Consider the following 19,086-nt stretch of genomic DNA (forward strand, 5'->3'; position numbering starts at 1 on the left):
ATCTCATAATCATTTTTCATATTTGTCATTTCAATATTTTCTCATCTCATATTCAATTATCATCTTTGCCATTTCAAAATCAATCACATAAATTATTATTTTACTTTCCCCTATTAACACGACACAGACTTGGACAAATACACGGATCCAACCAACACACCAGTTTGGCACCCAATGCCTCATCGGATAAATTCGAAGTAATAACTGTGCCTAGCACTATATAAATTGACACCCAGTGTCTCATCGGTTAAACCAAAGCAAATTGGCACCCAGTGCCTCATCGAATTTAGGTCGAAGTAATCCCTGAACTCTTCTTATCCTATGGCATGCCATTTATATCCGACTCAGCCCGATGCAGTTAATAGAGATTCATTTCACTTTTTAATACAACCAATGTCTCAATTTCATGAATGTATATAATCACATATAAGCATATATTCAATTTGATAATAATCACATTTTTCTTAATACACATATATTCATAATCAATATATTTCATAATATACAAAATCAATCCATTTCATTTCAATTATGAATTTAATTCAATCCCGAAGTACCAAAGTATTCACCTCAAATGCTTACCATATGCAAACAATTATATATGCAATAATCTACTATTTAATTCGGATAATAGAAACACAAACCATTGTTTCTAAGCTATTCGACGTCGATTTTATCCTTCCCCTTTTTACTCGAGGATTCTGGTACCACATTATCTACGGAATAAAACAATTAAATCACATTAATATTACACATTTCAATTTCACATTATTTTAAATTTTCACATATTATTTTGCTTATTCTTCAATTTAGCCCCTAAACTGAGACTAATTTTAACCTTCACAATTTAACTTCATATTTTTATACTAACTTCACTCTAGACCACATTAAGCTTCCTCTTTTCCAATTTGAACCCTTAATTTTGAATTTTTATAATTCAGTCCCTATTGTTCAAAATCAATAATTAATTTCACAATTTAGCCATTTTCTATTTCTAACTTAAAAATCTATCTATTTAATCCCTAATATTTAAACTATTCAACAATGTCAACATCTAAAATTTTGAACAATACTAAAACTTACAATATAGGTTGAGTAGCCCTAAGTGCCGGGATTCTAAAAATATAAAAATTACAAGTGTAGGGACTAAATTACATTAACCAATTGGAGCTTGAACCCAAAATTTCCTTAGCCGTGCATGAGTCTTCTTTTCTTTTTTCTTTCTTTTCTAATTTGCATGTAACAGAGAATGAATCTTCTCTTTCTTTTGTTTTTATTATTATTACTATTATTATTTCTTATTATATAATATACATACATTTTATACAATTTATTTATTATAACATATATACATATTGTATTAACATAATATATAATATATATACATGTCATAAATGTTCATTATGATCGTCCACTTTAAATGAAACAAGGATATAATTGCTTCTTTAGTCCTTTTAATTTATTTCAATCTATCATTCAAACTTTTAAACATTACGCGATTTAGTCCCTGTACCTTAATAACTCCTAATTTCACAAAATTTACTATTCCAAAAATTAATTAGCTACTAAGCTAGCCTCATAAATATTTAATAAAAATATTTATGGGCCCGATTTAAGAAAACGAAGTTTCAAAAATATGTTTTTCGACACCCTTGACTATCAAGTCGATACATAGCGCACATGGTTCCCGAAAATAACATGCCCTGGACACACGGTTGTGTGGACCACATGGCCATGTAGATTGCTTGTGTGAAAGTCTGTTGCATGTGTATAGCTTCCGAAATGTCCCAATGTTCTAATTTCCATTGTTTTTCACTCCTATTGCTCTCAAGTGCCCTACTAAGCATCAAAACATGAGTATAAAGGATTAAGAGGATATAATTCACAATTAATGTCGCATAATCACCCAAAAATGCACCAAGAACGAGTCTAAAATATGTTACTTTTGACACTTATCACTATTAAAATATTATAATCAATCTCGTGTAACATTTCCTTTTCAATTGATAAAATAACAGTTGAGGCAACTTTTGAGCAGTGCCTAAACCAATGCCTGGACTAGTGCCAACTGGTAGTAGCATTCTCTGCTCAGAAAACTTGACATCTTTAAGTTGGAAAATTTTGGCAACAAAACTAATTGGGTTGTGATTCCTGCTGTTACTTTGGACGATTTTCAGCCCATCCTTAATATCCAAACTACACATAGCAACATATCTTGGAGACAGATTTAGATTTGGATCGAAGCACTCAACTTCCTAAGTTTGGAGGATTTGATCGACTCAAGCTTAACTAGATAGTATCTCTTAAATATTCAAGACTTATCTCGAGCTACTTGAAATATTCTTTATGTATATTATTTTGCTTATTTCGAGGGAAGATTGATTGTAAATGATATAGTATGTTAGCAAGTCTTAATTACTTATATATTTGGGGGACTTGTATAGGTGATGTACTAAACTGAGAGCAGTTATTTTTGTTTATTGAGGAACACTTCTTTGAGTGCATTAAGTGAAATAATCAAGTGTGACTTGGTTAGCGTCCTAAGTTGTTAAGGGGAAAACTTAGAGGGGAGGTGTCTAGATTAGGTACAAAGGTGTGAAGTCTGAACTCGTGAGTGTTAGAGCTTGAAAACACTTGTTGTACAAGGTGATAAGATAATGGATATTCTTTCTGGGTAAGGCTTCGATGTAAGGAAACGAAATTGCGTAAACATATCGTGTGTCCATTATTTTTTTACATTGTTCATTTTTAGTGCCTGAAGCAATTAAAACTACTAACTCCCTTATGTCATAAACTTGCACATTATAATAAATAAAATTTAGGGTGTGATAATAACATATATTTTGTAGGTGTATCATGCTTAACCAAAATTTTGAGGTGCACTTTTCGCTTGTCATACTCTTTCTTCAATTGAAGAATATTACGAGAATAAATCCTTAGATACTTCTATGAGCAAATACTGTATGCGCTAAAGATTAGTTCACCAAAAGCCTATAAATTGGCAGATTAACTACCATAGTGCGCCAAAATAGGTAACCTTCACATCTATATGCCTTTCTTCTCGAATCCGCCAAATTTAGGGTGTGATACTATAGTTCCATGTCAAAGGGTTATAGACTTTACTAGTTGAAGATAAAGAAGGTAATCATTAGTCGATATATTGTGTTTGATTAAAAGGCTACATGGAGTTAGCAAGAAGAAAAGGTTAAGAAGATTTTTCTTGCTACAATTATGCATCCAGTACATGTTCATGAACAATTGACTCATTCTATACCAAATTCTCCATCCTCATCAAGTCCTCCAATTTTATCTCTCCACCTAGCTCAACTCTAATAAAAATGAGAAGTTTAAGTGATGTTTATGCTAGATGCAATTATTATACAGTTGGATTAGAAAGCTTTGAAGAAGCAATCAAAGAGGATGCAAGAAGAAATTGATTCAATTAAAAAGAACAATACATGAGATTTGGTTGAAAAGCCAAATGATAAAGAAGTTATTGATGCAAAATGGGTGTACAAAGTGAAGCACAATTCAGATGTTTCAGTCCAAAGAAATAAAGCCAAATTAGTGGTGAAAGGCTACACAAAATAGCCTAGTATTGTCAATCATGAGACTTTTTTTCCAGTTGCTCATTTGGACACAATTAAAGAAATCATTGCATTGCTAGCATCAAAAGGTTGGAATCTCTACCAGCTAAACGTGAAATCAACATTTTTAAATGGAGAAATGAAAGAAGTGTACGTGCAACAACCTTAAGGCTTTGAGATTAAAGGCTAAGAAGATAATGTGTACAAATTGAAGAAAGCTCTGTATGGGCTGAAGCAAACTCCCAAAGCATGGTACAGTGAGATTGTCAACAATTTCATTTAGCAAGGATTCCATAGAAGAAAAAGTTATCCTACTTTGCATGTTAAGTATCAAGTTACAACCGATATACTTCTTGTTGCACTTTATGTTGATAATTTGGTTTATATCGGTAACAATGAAAGGGTGATTGAAGCTTTTAAAATAGAGATGATGAAAAAATATGAAATGCCTGATCTTGGATTATTACATCATTTTCTTAGATTTGAGATTTATCAAATGATTATTGTTTTTATTTGTAAAAAAAAATATATGTTGAAAATGTTTTGAAGAAGTTTGGTATGGTTGGTTGTAAACGTGTTGATACTCCTTTGGCGGTGAATGTAAAATTAAGAAAAGAATATGGTGGTGGATGATTGATGCTAGCATGTATAAAAGCTTGATTGGAAGTTTGATTTATTTGATGGCTATGAGGATTGATTTTGATGTTTGCGACTAGTTTGCTTTCAAGATTCTTAAAGTGAACCTAGCCACTTACATCTTGGAGAAGCAAAAATAGTGTTGAGATATGTCATGGGCACCATTAAGTATAAGATCATGTTTGAAAAACATTCAATGATAAATTAGAAGGTTATTGCGATAGTGATTGGGCCGAAAGTGTTGATGATATGAGGAACACTTCGAGTTATGTATGTTCTCTTGGAACTGATATGATTTCTTGGTGTTCAAGAAAGCAAGAAATAGTGGCTCAATCATCTACAGGAGTAAAGTATCTAGCAGCTGAATCAGTAGCACAAAAGCAATTTAGTTAAGAAGAATTATGGAAGACAACAGAGAAAAGCAAAGAGAAGGCGTCCGACTTCATTGTGACAACAAATTAGCCATTGTTATGTCAAAAAATCTAGTTTGTCATAGTTGAACCAAATGCATCAACATCAAACGTCATTTCATACAAGAAGTAATTCAAGCAAGAGAGATCCAACTAAAATTTTGTCCACCACAGGAGCAGCTAGCAAACATTTTCACCAAAGCACTTCCAAGAACAAGATTCCAGCAACTCAAAAAAGCATTAGGAGTTAAAGAACGTCAAATTAGGGGGGAGTATGTTGAGTAATGTGATATCATTAAACTTGTATTTAGTCAAGGTGACTAAGCTGGATGAATTTAGTGAATCTAGTAGTCATTTTATTAACATGCATGTGTCACAAGCTGCAGGTCAAAGGCTGTAACCATTACGCATAAAATGTCTCATAGATTTTAACTTATTAAATGGAACTCATTTGGTTCATATGAACTGGCCCGATTCGTGAAACCCATGAAGAAATCCATGTACTTGAAGTCTTAATGGCCTAGTGAAACACTCCTATAAAACTAAAGTTAAGAGGGTAATTAATGTAAATACTAAGTGATAAAAATGTATAGAGTTTAAATCTTTTAGAATTATCCTCTTGTAGATAGACACAAATCTTGCCCGTTAATGTAACTCAATTTGTACAGTTAGTTTTGAGGAGCTCAACTATAAATAGAGGCCTTCCTATAGAAAATTTCTGCAAGAGTTTTCATTTTCCAAGAGTAGGCTAACTTAGGCAGGATTTGACCCAAGAAATCGCCTAAGACCATGTGGTTTGCCAGACTAAAGGTCTAACCTTGTGACACATGATTGTACTCATCTAAAATGAATGAATGTAGTAGATTAAGAGTCAAATAAGATGAATGTATAGAAATTAATAATCACTTCCAACAACTATAAGTGATGAAGCCAATAGAAAGAGATGAGATGTGAGCGAACCAAAAGTAAAATAAAATTTCATTCCATCTTAAGTGTCTCTCCACCATCTCTAGATTCTCTCCAACAAGTTGGAACAAATGGTACATTCTGTTCAAAGTTTGACTACACTATCTGGGTCATGCGTTGGCTTTATTTTTTGTACAAGTGGAAGTATTACATTGCTGTTTACAATTGTAAGAGAATTGCTACCAAAATACTGATAAACAACCACTGCAATGGAACTGGTCGACTCTCCAAATTAGCAAAGCTTGAATCATGTGCTACTGGTTTTGTTGCTGGTGCAGGGGAAATATCTGCCTCAGGCATGTCACATACTCCGAATGTCATATTTGCCTATGCAAGACATTTAAATACCATAGCAACCAATTAGAGTCATAACTTTTCCAGGTCTTTTATCAACCATTTCTTACATATTTATAAGGAAATGGAGGAAAGATAATAGGTAGAATTAATGTTGCATACCCTGCAAATGACAATGTTTTCGCATCCACAAACTAGATGACCATTTGCCACGTCTATAGCTTCTGGAGCACCTCCACCATCACTCCTCTGATATGCTCATGCAAGAATTGATTTCAAATGCCCAACTTAGAACCAGTAGAATTTTAGGTTGTTCATGCTTTTAATAGTAACAATTGACAATTGTGCAACATTCATACCTTATAAAAATCAACAGCAATGAAGTTAGGCCATCGGTTTCCGGCGGCTACATGACATGTATTCATCATGCTAATTAGTGGAGCTGAATTGTGTCTGCAAGCTTGCGTTACATCTGGTATATCAGGGAAGTAGTTGATTAAGACGAGCGACCTTGATGTTGCATTCATGGCAGGTGATTCTGCTCGGTTTGGACATGAACCAGCTATCATCCCACCATTGCCATCTGTTGTTGCCAAAATTGCATCAATGTCACTTCTGCTTTGAAATAAATATAATTTTTCTGCTTCTTTTAATGAACTGTTTAGAAGATGATGATAACAGGACTCACATTGGTTTTCTACCATGTATCTCCACTGATAAGCTATACCTTCAGAGGCCTCCTTAGCTGACTTTGAAGTGAAAACCACCATACGCTGATTCTTTTGTACCATATCATCAACTGTTGGCCAGCTTCCACCATTTTTTGGCATTCGAGATACCGGAAACCAGAACTTCCTCAGGCCAGCAGCATCAAATACTTTGCTTAAGCCCCTTGGTGAGGTAACATAGTCTTCAATGATAATGGTAACAATTTCTGAGGGGTTTGCTTCAAGAAATGCTTGAATCTCTTTCAAAACATTAATTGCAGGTTGCTGCTTAAAAAGGAATTACTCATCCATTAAGGCCATAGTAAAGAAATTGTTATTCACATTTTTTGAGACCCAGTCCAGATAAAATATATTCATTAACTTTATATGTCCGCTCAAACTTACAAAGGCTGTATTGTTGAAACATTGTCCTCCAAAGGAGTGACACAACCAGATGTCGTTCTGGAAATCATACATGTCCAGCATCAAACCCCTAACACCATTCTGCAACACAGAAAACCACTTCTGAACCCGCTAATTATTGAAAAACAACTGCTATTCCAGCAAAATATATTGCGAAAGATAAAACAATTCAATAGGGAGAAACACTAGTATATAATGTTCAGTTAGAGGCAATTTAACAATCAAATTGCAAAGTTTTCTAGTCAGTAGTAAGTAGAATATAATCTTGGGAGTTTTGGGCGGGGGGCACGTAAGAACTCAAGTTAGCCTATAATGCAGGTTACCAAGATGGAATCCGACAGAACATGTTTTTGAAGCAAATGCGACATAATTTCATAGGTCACCTGCGGTATTGATGGTATGGAAAGCACATAAATATTATATTCGCCACTAGGATATACATTTTTTAAGATCACCTCACCTAACGTACTTGACTAACATGTGGGGTTCGGAGAAGATAAAAGTATGCATGTTCATACCTTAATACAATGATGTTTACCTTATTATTAAAAAAAAAAAAGTATGCTGACGGTCGGACCTACTCCCCCAGTTGAGATAAAATAATGTATAACTAACTCCCTAATTAGAATAAGAATCATATGTGAAGAAAAAACATAGATTTCAAACTTTCTAACTAAAGTAAGAAGACTCAGAGGTGTCTGTCTCTGACCCTGGACATGGTCTTGGGAAGCTTTCTTCTTCATTTCCCATCATAAACATACCTCACACACTCCATTTTCTCTTGAAACATAAACAATTGATGAAAACTTTTTTAACGTTAGCTCTAAGTCTACCATCAAATTGAAGCATTCAACAAAAGTTTAAACAGGTATAAGATGTTTGGTAAAGCATGGTTTCTATATAATTTCCCTTTAAGCATTGGCTTTCTTCAATTTTATTTGATTAAAAAGGGTGCCAATATCCTTTCTAAAGCGTAAATTAACGACATCATCTACCTACCGAAAGGGCTAAAATGCTAAATAATCCTCTAATTGTAAACTAAGTACAAACAAGAAAAATCTATAATTTCTTAATAAAGGTATCATTAAGGATACATGTAATTAAGGTTCCAAGCCAAAAAGTATTCTCACCGTATTGGGTGTTATTTTATTAACTGGATCCTTGTGTCGGCAGCAAACAACAATAGTCAAACCTCAATGTTATATTCTAGCTACCTCACACTAATGATGCAACAATAGCAAATTTAATTTAAAGCTAGTAGCTAATCTCATATAATATAACTAAATAACACTATTACTTTAATAATAATTAAATCAATTCCAAATTGTGTAATTCAACCAAATTGGTTACGGTCTTCTTGGAAACAGCATTCTCAGAAATCAGAGAGTACCCAACAAATATATTCAAGCACAAACAAACAAAAATCCCTTGCCAGAAAGACTTGGCTTTAAATTTAAAGAAATCGAGTTTTACTTTCCAACCAGAAGAACCGACATTCCTTAAAAGCAATCCATCAAAAAAACACCGCCAAACAGCAATACCCTGTTTAATTTTCTCTCTTTTTTTTAGTCAATACTGTTTAATTCATTAAAAAGTGAAAAAAATCTAAAACCATATGTAAACTAAAAAGATCAACAGGGGGTTTAAAAAAGAAGAAGAAGCTGAAACAAAATGAGAACATTGAGTAGAGAATTAAAGCATACAACAATTATAGTTAATTAAACATACATTGAGTTGGTCGGTGATGGAGTCCTGCTGGTTCGTAGGAGCTAAAATCAAAGACCCAGTTGCGGACTTTTTTCCTAGCCTTGCAAACGAATTATGGGTCGTCAACCACGAGTATCGATTATATGGAAGTCCCTTAACCTATTTCAACCATCAAAGCCACAGAATTCATGTCTATATCTCTCCTTTTACATGTAAAGAGGCATGGTGAGGACATTGGATTCAGTGTACGGACCTTAGAAGTAGGGTTTACAGGTTGGATTCGGGTGCATCTGGGCCGTACATTTCCATTTGCTACACAGGTTTCGCAGTGCAACCCTGAGTCACAATTGCCATTCGATACGCACGTTTGTCCTTCCTGTTCAAGACACATATGTATAAAAACACTGAGAACTGGCATTTTAGCGAAAGACATAAAAGAGTCTCCTCCTGATGGGAGCATACCTTGAGAGCAGAGCAAAAACCAAAGAGAAGACAAGTGATGATCAGACTGGTAATCAACTGCAAATGAATTGCAGTGTATTGTGTCAGTTTTCCATTGATGACAGAGAAGAAGAAGAAGAAGAAGAAGAAGAAGAAGAATGATAGTTGAAACTTGCCTGCATTGATTGGTTTTTGGAGCTTGCTTCTTCTCTTTCTTTTTTTTTTTTTTAAATTTGAATTTCGTTTTTGCTTCCCTCTGGGCTTATATAAGATCAGAATTTGAAGAGCATTAAGTTTATGGTAATTGTATTTGATTGTGGTGAATGGAGATCTTTATATAGGCATCTAAGCAGACCCCAAAAAAAATGCAGGTGTTTCATGCGCCGCAGTGAGGTTAGCTAACCAGGCCATGTTTTGCTGAACTAGTCAATGGTGATACTGATTTCCTCAGTTTAATAAATAAAAATTACACCTTTTTTCTAATTTGACATCTCCTACTTGATATATTTTGGTAACAATGATAATGATAACTTTTTAATTTATTATTTGGATTTTATGAAATATTATAGTTAGTTAATAATATTAGTAATTAATTTTATCAAATCAACCTTAAAATTTATATTAAATCACATCCGATAAATTAAAGGTAAAATTAAATAAATTCACAATTAACAATAAATTTATTCTATTAACAAAATCATAAAAAATCAATCTCACTAATATTAGTAATTGATTTCCATTAAATTACGTTTAAAACTTAAATTAAAAACTAAAAAGTTAACACGTTATCTTTGAATATTAAAATATATAGCTTTTTTTCAAATACAGTCTGAAAAACAACTTCAACCCTAAAACTGTTAATAGTAATTGAATAATTGAAATTTTCAAATAAGAGGTTGTGATCTTTATTTTTTCGGTGTTGTTATGTTAATTTTATAATTCATGTTTGGGTCCGTGTTTATTCCTCTCAATAATATTGTTTTTAAAGTTTGAACATATATATATTTTTTAAGAATTATACTTTACCACTACACTAAAAATTATCATAAGTTTGAGAGGAAATAAAATCCCAAACAAGAGTGCAATGAAAGTTTGTTGCTTAAAGTCTTTCTCTTATATTTTGCTTGCAATAATCGATCAATAAATTTTACAATTTATACTAACTATAAAATTCTTAGTTGATTAATTATAAATCAACTCAATTAAAAATGTTAATTTAAAAAAACAACATAAAATGTTAAATTTAAAAATAACATAACTCTTTTTGAAGAATAGATAACAACTAAATGCAAATAGCGCAAAAGTAATTTAATAAATTTTAATTATTTTTAAATAAAACAAAACCAACATTATCTATAAAAATTCACTTCCAAACAAAAAATCTATCCACTCTTTTCACAAACCTTCTACTATTTTTTAGAATATTTTTTAAATATTTTCTCTCACTAAATTCAAAATTATATGCCATAACTATCTTTTAAGAAAACTATTCTTTTATCCAAAAAGAAATATCAACTTATCTTTAAAATTGTAATTAAAATGTAAAGAAGACGCTGTCCATGCTTGTTATCCTTGAATCTTTCAATATATTATTAATTAATAATATTTAAATTGGATATTTAATATATGGTATTTTGTTAAACTAAAATCAGATTAGAAATTTTATAAAAAAATTAAACTAGGATTAATGTCAGTTTGTGGAAAATAAATTTTTTAAATAATACTTATTAAAATAATTATACAAGTCAATTGACTATGATTAGTATCCATATTGTTATCAATATAAGAATATATAAGTTCGAGTTTAAGAGTTGGAGATGAATTATAAGACTTGAAACAGGACAAAAAAAAACTGTGGCCATCAAATTTTTTCATTGAGCCAGAAATAATCGAGGACAAGGAGCGGTAGCTTCACCAAGCAGCTACCTTTAAAATATCTATCACAAAATGTATAGAATACGTTTTGAATACAACATTTCATTGTGTCCTTTAGCATCCACCCCCCAAAAAAAAAAAAACCAAGTCAAGTTCCCAGCCAAAGCAGAAGGTGCCATCGACCATTGATTTTAACTTACCTCTATCTATCACTATCAGCCCCAAGTCCGCTGCACGACAGCTCAAAAGCAGCTGTTCCATAAATCCATACCTTGAGCTCCCATCTATCTAAAAAAGTTTGAAATTCTTTATTCAAAACTCAATCACTTGAGCTCCCATCTATCTAAATAATCTATTTAAAAAATAATAATCATGGTTTAAATGGATTATCTATACAAATCCCGGAAGAGATTTATGATGCCGCACTCAGCACTCCAATCTCTTTCAACGAAGCAAACGAGGATGTGTTATGCTGGAAACATACGAATGATAGAGACTTTTCCATGGCCAACATATACGATGTGGCTGCACCAAGTGTGAAGACTCAACCTTTCGAAAGCGAAGAAATATGGTGATCACTATGGAAAGCCAAACTCCCATCCAAGCTGAGAATTTTTCTTTGGAAATGTGTTAATAAGATTTTACCTACGGCTAACTTCTTGAATGTTAGAGATTTAAATTTCTAGGATATATGTCATTTCTGCAGAGTCAATTGCAACCATGTTAGTCATATTCTAAGAGCCTACAGCATTGTCAAAGACTGGAGGACTATCACCATGGCGCATCATAATCGTCTACCGCCCTTAGATAGTGATTGGAAGAACTGGATTTTCTCCAATCTAGATTCTAAAGTTTGGATTAGTAACCCACAGCTCCCTTGGTACCACGTTTTCTCCTCTGCACTAAGAGAAATATGGTTGCTGAGAAATGCCATGATCTTCAACAGCAACATTAAACAAGGAAATGTGAGGCTTAGAGCTTTGGAAGGGACAAGTGAATTTTTCCTATATCCCCTGTTATAAGAGTGGTATCCACATTTGGCAGTGGTTGTTAGATGGCAGCCGCCTGGTCAAGGTTGGAAAAAATTAAATACCGATAGTTCCTCGATCGGTAATTAACGATTGCAGTGCGCTCCGAACTTTTATCCCGAATACTAAAATCAAGTATATTTTAGAGAAGGAAACCGGAGTGCTAACGCGGGAGCAACTTCCATCTTAATGCCCCCCCCCCCCTTCCAAAACAGTCTAGCTAGATATGCTTTTGTTGTTATTTGTGATGAGCCCCCTTGAGACTTTGTTGTCGCTTGTTCTAGCTAAGGCATATGGACTTCCCATCATGCGAACAATTACGTTATATCTTGCTTTAATCTAAATTCCTTTTATTACCAAAAAGTAAAATTTTATAAGGCTGAAATTAAAGTTGATTTTATCCAAAATGGAATAGAAGGAATAAACAGATCTTTAAATATGTCCAGACTCATTATTACTCTTATCTTAAAACCTTTACATATGCTAACATTTCGCCCATCCAAATAACAAAATTTCAAGTCAAACCATGCATGTTCAGCACAGGCGTTTGGGCCGTTCCGGGAACCCATATCATTAAATTTCAATTTGGCTTGATTTCACAGTAAAGAACATAACCAATTTGATATTATTAAATCAATATTCTCAAACAAATGTTGGAGGCGAATGAAGGCAACTGAACCAGAAACACATAGATTTAATTGAGGTTCCAAGTTGCAGAGCTTTCGACAATAAGATGTAGGCATCAACAGGGTAAAGTAAAGCTAATTTCATCACATACCAAAACCAAAATTTGTTAGCCATACCAATGGCTAACCATACATTCATTTCACATTAACATCTAATTTACTAGCTTATACATGCCATTGATTTCCAAAATAAAGTTCCTTTATGTACCGAGACCTCGAGATTGATAGTGTGATGTGTCTCCGACCAAATCCGACCTGCGAGCTTTTAACTCTACAAACAGGGAAAAAAGAAACAGGGTAAGCACTTTGTGCTTAGTAAGTTCATGCAACAGGAATTATACTTACTATACTTATACATCCATCATTTAATAACACAAGCACACATCCAATTCACATAAACATGTACCTATCACATACAAACTCAACCTCATACAAATTCATTACAAAGATAAATGATTGATGAGCTCATCAATTCCATGATTTCCATTTCCTTGTTATTTTTCCATATTTATCCCGTTGAACTACTTGGAATTTCGATGGATTTTCAGAGGTACACCAAAGTGTACAAATTCTGGGTCCGTCAATTCATATTCATGTGCGCACATTTCCATTTCAGAGAGCACACTCCTGAACCTCATCCTTACAATGGATTACCGGTCGAGCTAAATCTCAGTAATATAAACTCACGAGTTTGTCGGGATTACCATCCGAGCTAAATCCGCAACGACAATTACTCTAATGAGCTTGGATCTGAATTACCAATCCAGGCTAAATTCAAACCCTAATTCGGATTACCCGTCCGGCTAAATCCATTTTCCACATATTCTTTGGAGGGCTATATCAGATAGGATCACCCGTCCGGCTAGATCCTTTTACCGTCAATTCCTTTTCGAGATCCATCAATTTTCCTTTCATTCAACCGGATTTATTTCCTCTTTTCATCAAGTATATCAATACTTCATCAATTATCATACAATAAACATACAACTCATATTCACAACAATAACAAACATTTCAAGCATTTAAGAATATAATTCAAGTTACACAAACTTACCTCGACACTTGTTCGTAACCAAAAAATCTACTAATCCCGAACTTTTTCTTTTCCTCGATCTTGCTTCGTATTTGAATTTTCCGGATCTAAATAAATAAATTTAATCATTAATCTAATACATTTCATGTTCATATGTAACTTTCTCAACAATTCCATTATTATTTATAGTGCATTCAAAGCTGCCTCACTGAGTCACAGTCACTAAATTATTTATATCTTGAGCTACAGAACTCCAAATTAAGATCCGTTAATTTTACCTGAAACTAGACTCACATATCTTCTTACCATAAAAATTTCAGAATTTTTTGGTTTAGCCAATAAGTACAGTTTATTCTTTAAAGTTTCCCCTGTTTCACTGTATGACAGTTCTGACCCCTCTTCACTAAAAATTAATTATCTCACTGTACAGAATTAGGATGATGCTTCCCTTTATTTCTTTAGAAAATAGACTCATTAAGGATTCTAAGCATATAAATTATAACTTATAATCATTTTTGTACAATTTTTAATGATTTTCCAAAGTCAGAACAGGGGAACCCGAATTCATTCTGACCTTGTCTCACAAAATCTATTATATCTCATGATTTACAATTCCATTGCTTACACCGTTTCTTTTATAAGAAACTAGACTCAATAAGATTTAATTTCATATTTTATTCATCCTCTAATTCGATCTCTACAATTTTTGGTGATTTTTCAAAGTCAGAGTACTGCTGCTGTCCAAAACTGTTTTAGTGCATGGTGTTAATTACCATTTTTCCCTTAAACTTTCAACAATGATAATTTCGTCCCTGCTCAATTAACCTCTCAATTGAGCTGATTTTTCTCAATCAACACTTTATTATATCACTTTAAACTACCTTATAACCTTTGGAAATCAGAATTTCAGCACTAAACTTTAATTCCAAACTTTTTCACAATTAGGTCCTACAAATCAATTTCTATTGGAATTACCTAATAAAATCATCTCATAAACAAATTAAAGCATCAATTTTATCCTATTTCCTCATAAAATTCCAGCACATATTCATATCAACTTTCAATATCATTCATAAAATCAAAAACTAATGAATTTAGTAATAGGACCTAGTTGTAAAAGTCTTAGAAACACAAAAAATATAAGAAAAAGGCAAGAATTAACTCACTTGGTGCAAAAATTATGAAAAACCAGCTTGAAGAAACCCTTAGGACGTTTTTGGCTGATGGGAATGCAGAAAATAAAGAGGAATCTAGATAATTCCACTTTAGTCCTAACTTTTAAAGCAAATTTTGTAATATTCAATTTTACCCTTATTTCTTCAATTCTCCTGATTTTTCTCAGCGTATGCCGCCCAAAATATCTCCTTTTGGGGTTATTTTCAATTTATGTCCTCCTCATTTCACAATTGAGCTATTTAATCCCTCTAGTAACTTTTACACCTTTTCAATTTAGTCCTTTTACTTAATTGACTACCCAAACATTAAAATTTTCTAACGAAATTTTAATACCATATTACTAACACTTCATAAATATTTATAAAAATATTTTTGACTCGGTTTCTGAGATCAAAGTCTCGATATCTTATTTTTACCTAATTTCTTCAATAATTTCTTTTCTAACTAACCGCTTAATCAAGAAAATTTTTCTATCGATATTTTCATACGATTTTTCCTATCATATCAATATTCATGCAAAAATATTAAAATAAATTTCTCTTTAAATTGGATTTGTGGTTCTGAAACCACTATTTCGATAATTTTGAATTTGGGTCATTACAATTTGGACCTATGTATAATATTTTTATAGTATTTTTTATTCGTTTCACAGTTTATTTTTGGGTTATCCTTCTAAAGAATGTCATTTTAAAGTTCAATTTATGTTATTTCCTTAAAGTGCAATATGCTTCACCCTTATACTCAACACTTATTAGTACTTATATATGATATTAGTACATTCTATGTTTGCTCAAATTAAACTCGACTTGAAATATATGTTTAAAATTTTGTTCAAACACATTCATATTTGTAAATGAACTAAACTCCTTTTAGAATCGCTCATATTATTTATAATTTAATATTTAATATTTTAGATGGTTTTTAATTAAAATTTTAAATTTAAATAACTTAAAAAATTTTAATGTTTACATAGAATTGTATATTATATATGGGTTATTATTTGGTACACATACAATATACTTTTTTATTCCACAAGTAGTCTTAAAATTGCCATGTATCTTTCCTTTTTTAAATATTTATTTTTTAAATATTTTACTACACCCTTATAGGACACTTATCAATCCCCTGACCTTACTTATGGAGTCTAAGAACTCGGCTGACAAGGTAGCAAATATTATTCCATTATATATTTAATTTTATGTGATATAAATTACATAATATATAAAATACAAATACACATATTTTACAAAAGTATAAAATGGGTTGAACCAAGCTCGAGGCTCAAATGTTGAAGCCTAAACCCGAATCATATTTTAAACATGTCTATTTTTTTTTCTCAAACTCATTTTTCGAGCATCATATTTTTGTTCAAATCTTCTCACATTTCAAATAAAACTTTAAGCTTGACCGAATAACCCAACCCATGAATAAATCTAAATGATATAGACGTAGTTTCAATAATCTTTTTATCGGAGACTAAAAAAAGAAGAAAATTGGATTTACTTAAAAGAAATATTAGATTTCCATGATGGCTTCAACATTATCCAAAAAGGAAAATCCCTATAACGGAAACAAAACAAAAGGTGAGTTTCAATGTAATAATATCCTTAAACAATTTACATTGACACTCTAATTGAATATGGACATTGTCAAGTCCTAGTTCTAGGTAGTGAAATTGAGGCCAATCACGTTCATTTCTTCAATGAGTTGTTTGATCAATGCAAGTTAATTGACTTGGAAATTACTAGTGGGGAATTTAGCTACTCTAATCATAGGGGCTGATTCAAACAACGTACAAGAAAGACTAGATCAAGTATTTATAAATGTGAGGGTGGAGTAAAATAATTCCATCAAGCTATGGAATCGTATAGCTAGCCATAGAATTGAACTGCAACTGATTTTCGTTGCAGTTCATAAAAGAGTTGGAAAGAAAAGAGGAATATTTCAATTTGAAGCTAAGTGATTACCTCCAATGCCTAGAATCAACTTAAGGTGAGGAATGAAAAGTTTCAAGAAAAACTAAATAATGCTAGACAACTATTCCAAGAGTGAAGTAAGAAGAAGGATGAAATCCGAGAAGGAGCACAAAATTGCAAATGAAAGTCGAACAATTTTAGGGTAGATTGCAATCGGAGGAGACAATTAAAGACTAAAGAGATAAAGCACAACCAAATGAGATTCTGGAAGTAAAAGAATGTTACTGGCATTAAAAGATAAAAGAGTCAAATTGTGAATAAAATTCACACCACCAAGAATTGCAGTGGGATTGGATCTCAAACGAAAGACTTGTGGCATTATCATCCTTCTTCAAAGATTGAAGAAGTGCTAATAAGAATGGAGAAGGTGATTATAGAGAAAATGAATAACGGAAGGTCACAAAGTTGAAAACCCTTAATTCTGATAATTTTTTCAATTTTATTTTATCAAATATACTGATATAAATTCCATCCACATTGTCTTTTTTTCCAATGCAAAAATGCTTAGATTCAATCTCACACTATCAACTACTTTGCTTACAAAATTATAACAATAAATCATGACCTCGAGAATGAAGCTGTTCATAGGCACAAATTGTCTTCATCCTTAAAAGCCAAATTAAGGATAATATTATCGTGACCCATGAAATATTGGATGTTTAATAATAATAGAAAAAGAAAATGAGGGTGCAATGGAAGATGGTGCTTAAGTTGGATTTAGAGAAGGCATATGATAAGGTTAATTAAAAAAAATTTAAGCTATTTTGAGGAAAATGAGATTATCCGATTTTGAGTTAGTCACATTGTGAAATGTGTTCTATCTCCGAAATTTTCCATCATCATCAATAGTAACTGAAGCAGGAATTCAAACCAAGTCAAAGAAATCCTGTCCTTTTTCTTTTTGCTATCATAACCAATGCTCTCTTATGACTACTAGAGCCTGCTAAAAATTCAAGGTGTTGATTGTTTGACTTAATCATATTTGTTGTTCACTGATGATTTATGATTTTTATCAATTTGGAGTCTTAACACCATTCTAAGGGTGAAAAGGTTCATTTTGCATGCATAACAATGCATTGCTTCAAAGGAAAATTTAATGGAGAGGCATCAAACATATTTGAGTCAATGTCACAGGTATAATGAACTTGTAAAATTAATGGTCATTGAATTAATTAAGATCCATGATTTGCAATGAATGGTTGCTGAACTTGACAATCTAAACCTGATCAATGTCCTAAACAATTTTTGTGGAGTCTCTTAGGAAGCTGATGTGACCATCCACGATATTCATATTCTACTTGCATCATATTCGAATGTCCAATTCGGTCATATATTCCGAGAAAAAAATTATTGACTGAATTCCTAAGAGAACCTAAAAAAAAAAAAAAGGGGGAATGCCCCACTAATTGGATTGTGTTGCTTCCTGATGAACTCAACTCCTTTATGTAATTTTTCTCTCAATGAAATGTTTACTAACAAAAAGAGAAAAACCCTTTATATCTGAGATTGATGAAAAAAGGCTCTTCTTTTCATTTTGTTCATGAAAATTAAACTCATATGTTGAAGATAGGAATCCAATTAATTTTGAGGCCAATTTACCAAAAAAAGCCCATTTTTTTAAAAAATTACGGAAATGGGCCAGTTTTTTAATTATTTACCGGAATGGTCCATTTTCCGCGAAATTGCGCCACGTCGTATGATGTCGAGTGCGTGATGGGAATCGCGTCCACGTCGGTAGCGACTGGCGGCGTGGAATGAAATCGCTTCCTCAAGGACGCGATTTCCTTCCATCGTCGCAGGTCGCTACCGACGGAAGCGATCTCCGCCACGTAGCGCGACTCACCGGGACGCGATTTTGACGCTGATTTTACGTTTGGGTTTTCTGGCTTTTAGGGTTTAGGGTGCAGGCTTTTTAGGGGTTAGGGGTCCCGAAATTTTTTTTTTCGAGTTGACGTATCTAGTCAAATAGTGGGAAATTACTTCTACCAGTATGCTATTTGAGAAGAAATTGTGAAATCGTGGCCTCGTGGACGCGATTTCGCTCTGATGGTCATGTAAGAAATAATTTTTTGACGTTTCGAGCAAATAGTATAAAACCGATACCGAGGATGCTATATGAGAAGAATTGTGAAATCGCGCCC

General features: G+C 32.7%; 1 protein-coding gene and 1 long non-coding RNA gene across 3 annotated transcripts; both read right to left on the reverse strand.

Annotated features, from left to right (window-relative positions):
• Positions 1–5,584: 5,584 nt before the first annotated feature.
• LOC105762811 (PI-PLC X domain-containing protein At5g67130) lies at positions 5,585–9,604 on the reverse strand. 2 transcript variants are annotated; one of them, XM_012580730.2, is made up of 9 exons: positions 9,348–9,599; positions 9,193–9,249; positions 8,984–9,106; positions 8,752–8,889; positions 7,006–7,104; positions 6,582–6,885; positions 6,253–6,476; positions 6,056–6,142; positions 5,585–5,926 (listed from the first exon to the last, which is right to left on the reverse strand). In XM_012580730.2, exons 1-9 carry the CDS (start codon positions 9,351–9,353, stop codon positions 5,759–5,761), a joined length of 1,206 nt encoding a protein of 401 aa, XP_012436184.1. In that variant the 5' UTR covers positions 9,354–9,599; the 3' UTR covers positions 5,585–5,758. The 2 variants fall into 2 exon arrangements, with proteins under 2 accessions (XP_012436184.1, XP_052480669.1); XM_052624709.1 differs by having other exon boundaries at positions 6,253–6,885; positions 9,348–9,604.
• Positions 9,605–12,680: 3,076 nt separating this feature from the next.
• LOC128035634 (uncharacterized) lies at positions 12,681–15,032 on the reverse strand. The gene is made up of 3 exons (XR_008192185.1): positions 14,960–15,032; positions 13,815–13,900; positions 12,681–13,031 (listed from the first exon to the last, which is right to left on the reverse strand). It is a non-coding gene; the product is annotated as an uncharacterized LOC128035634 (long non-coding RNA).
• Between the last annotated feature and the right edge of the window lie 4,054 nt (positions 15,033–19,086).

This window comes from Gossypium raimondii, chromosome 12, assembly GCF_025698545.1.
Source record: "Gossypium raimondii isolate GPD5lz chromosome 12, ASM2569854v1, whole genome shotgun sequence".
NCBI classification, from domain to species: domain Eukaryota; kingdom Viridiplantae; phylum Streptophyta; class Magnoliopsida; order Malvales; family Malvaceae; genus Gossypium; species Gossypium raimondii.

Coding starts and splice junctions, on each gene's coding strand:
- LOC105762811 (XM_052624709.1), bottom strand. Junction 8,890..8,983: donor CTGTAAACCCTACTTCTAAG/GTCCGTACACTG, acceptor TGGTTGAAATAG/GTTAAGGGACTTCCATATAA. Junction 5,927..6,055: donor AAAACATTGTCATTTGCAGG/GTATGCAACATT, acceptor TGTCTTGCATAG/GCAAATATGACATTCGGAGT.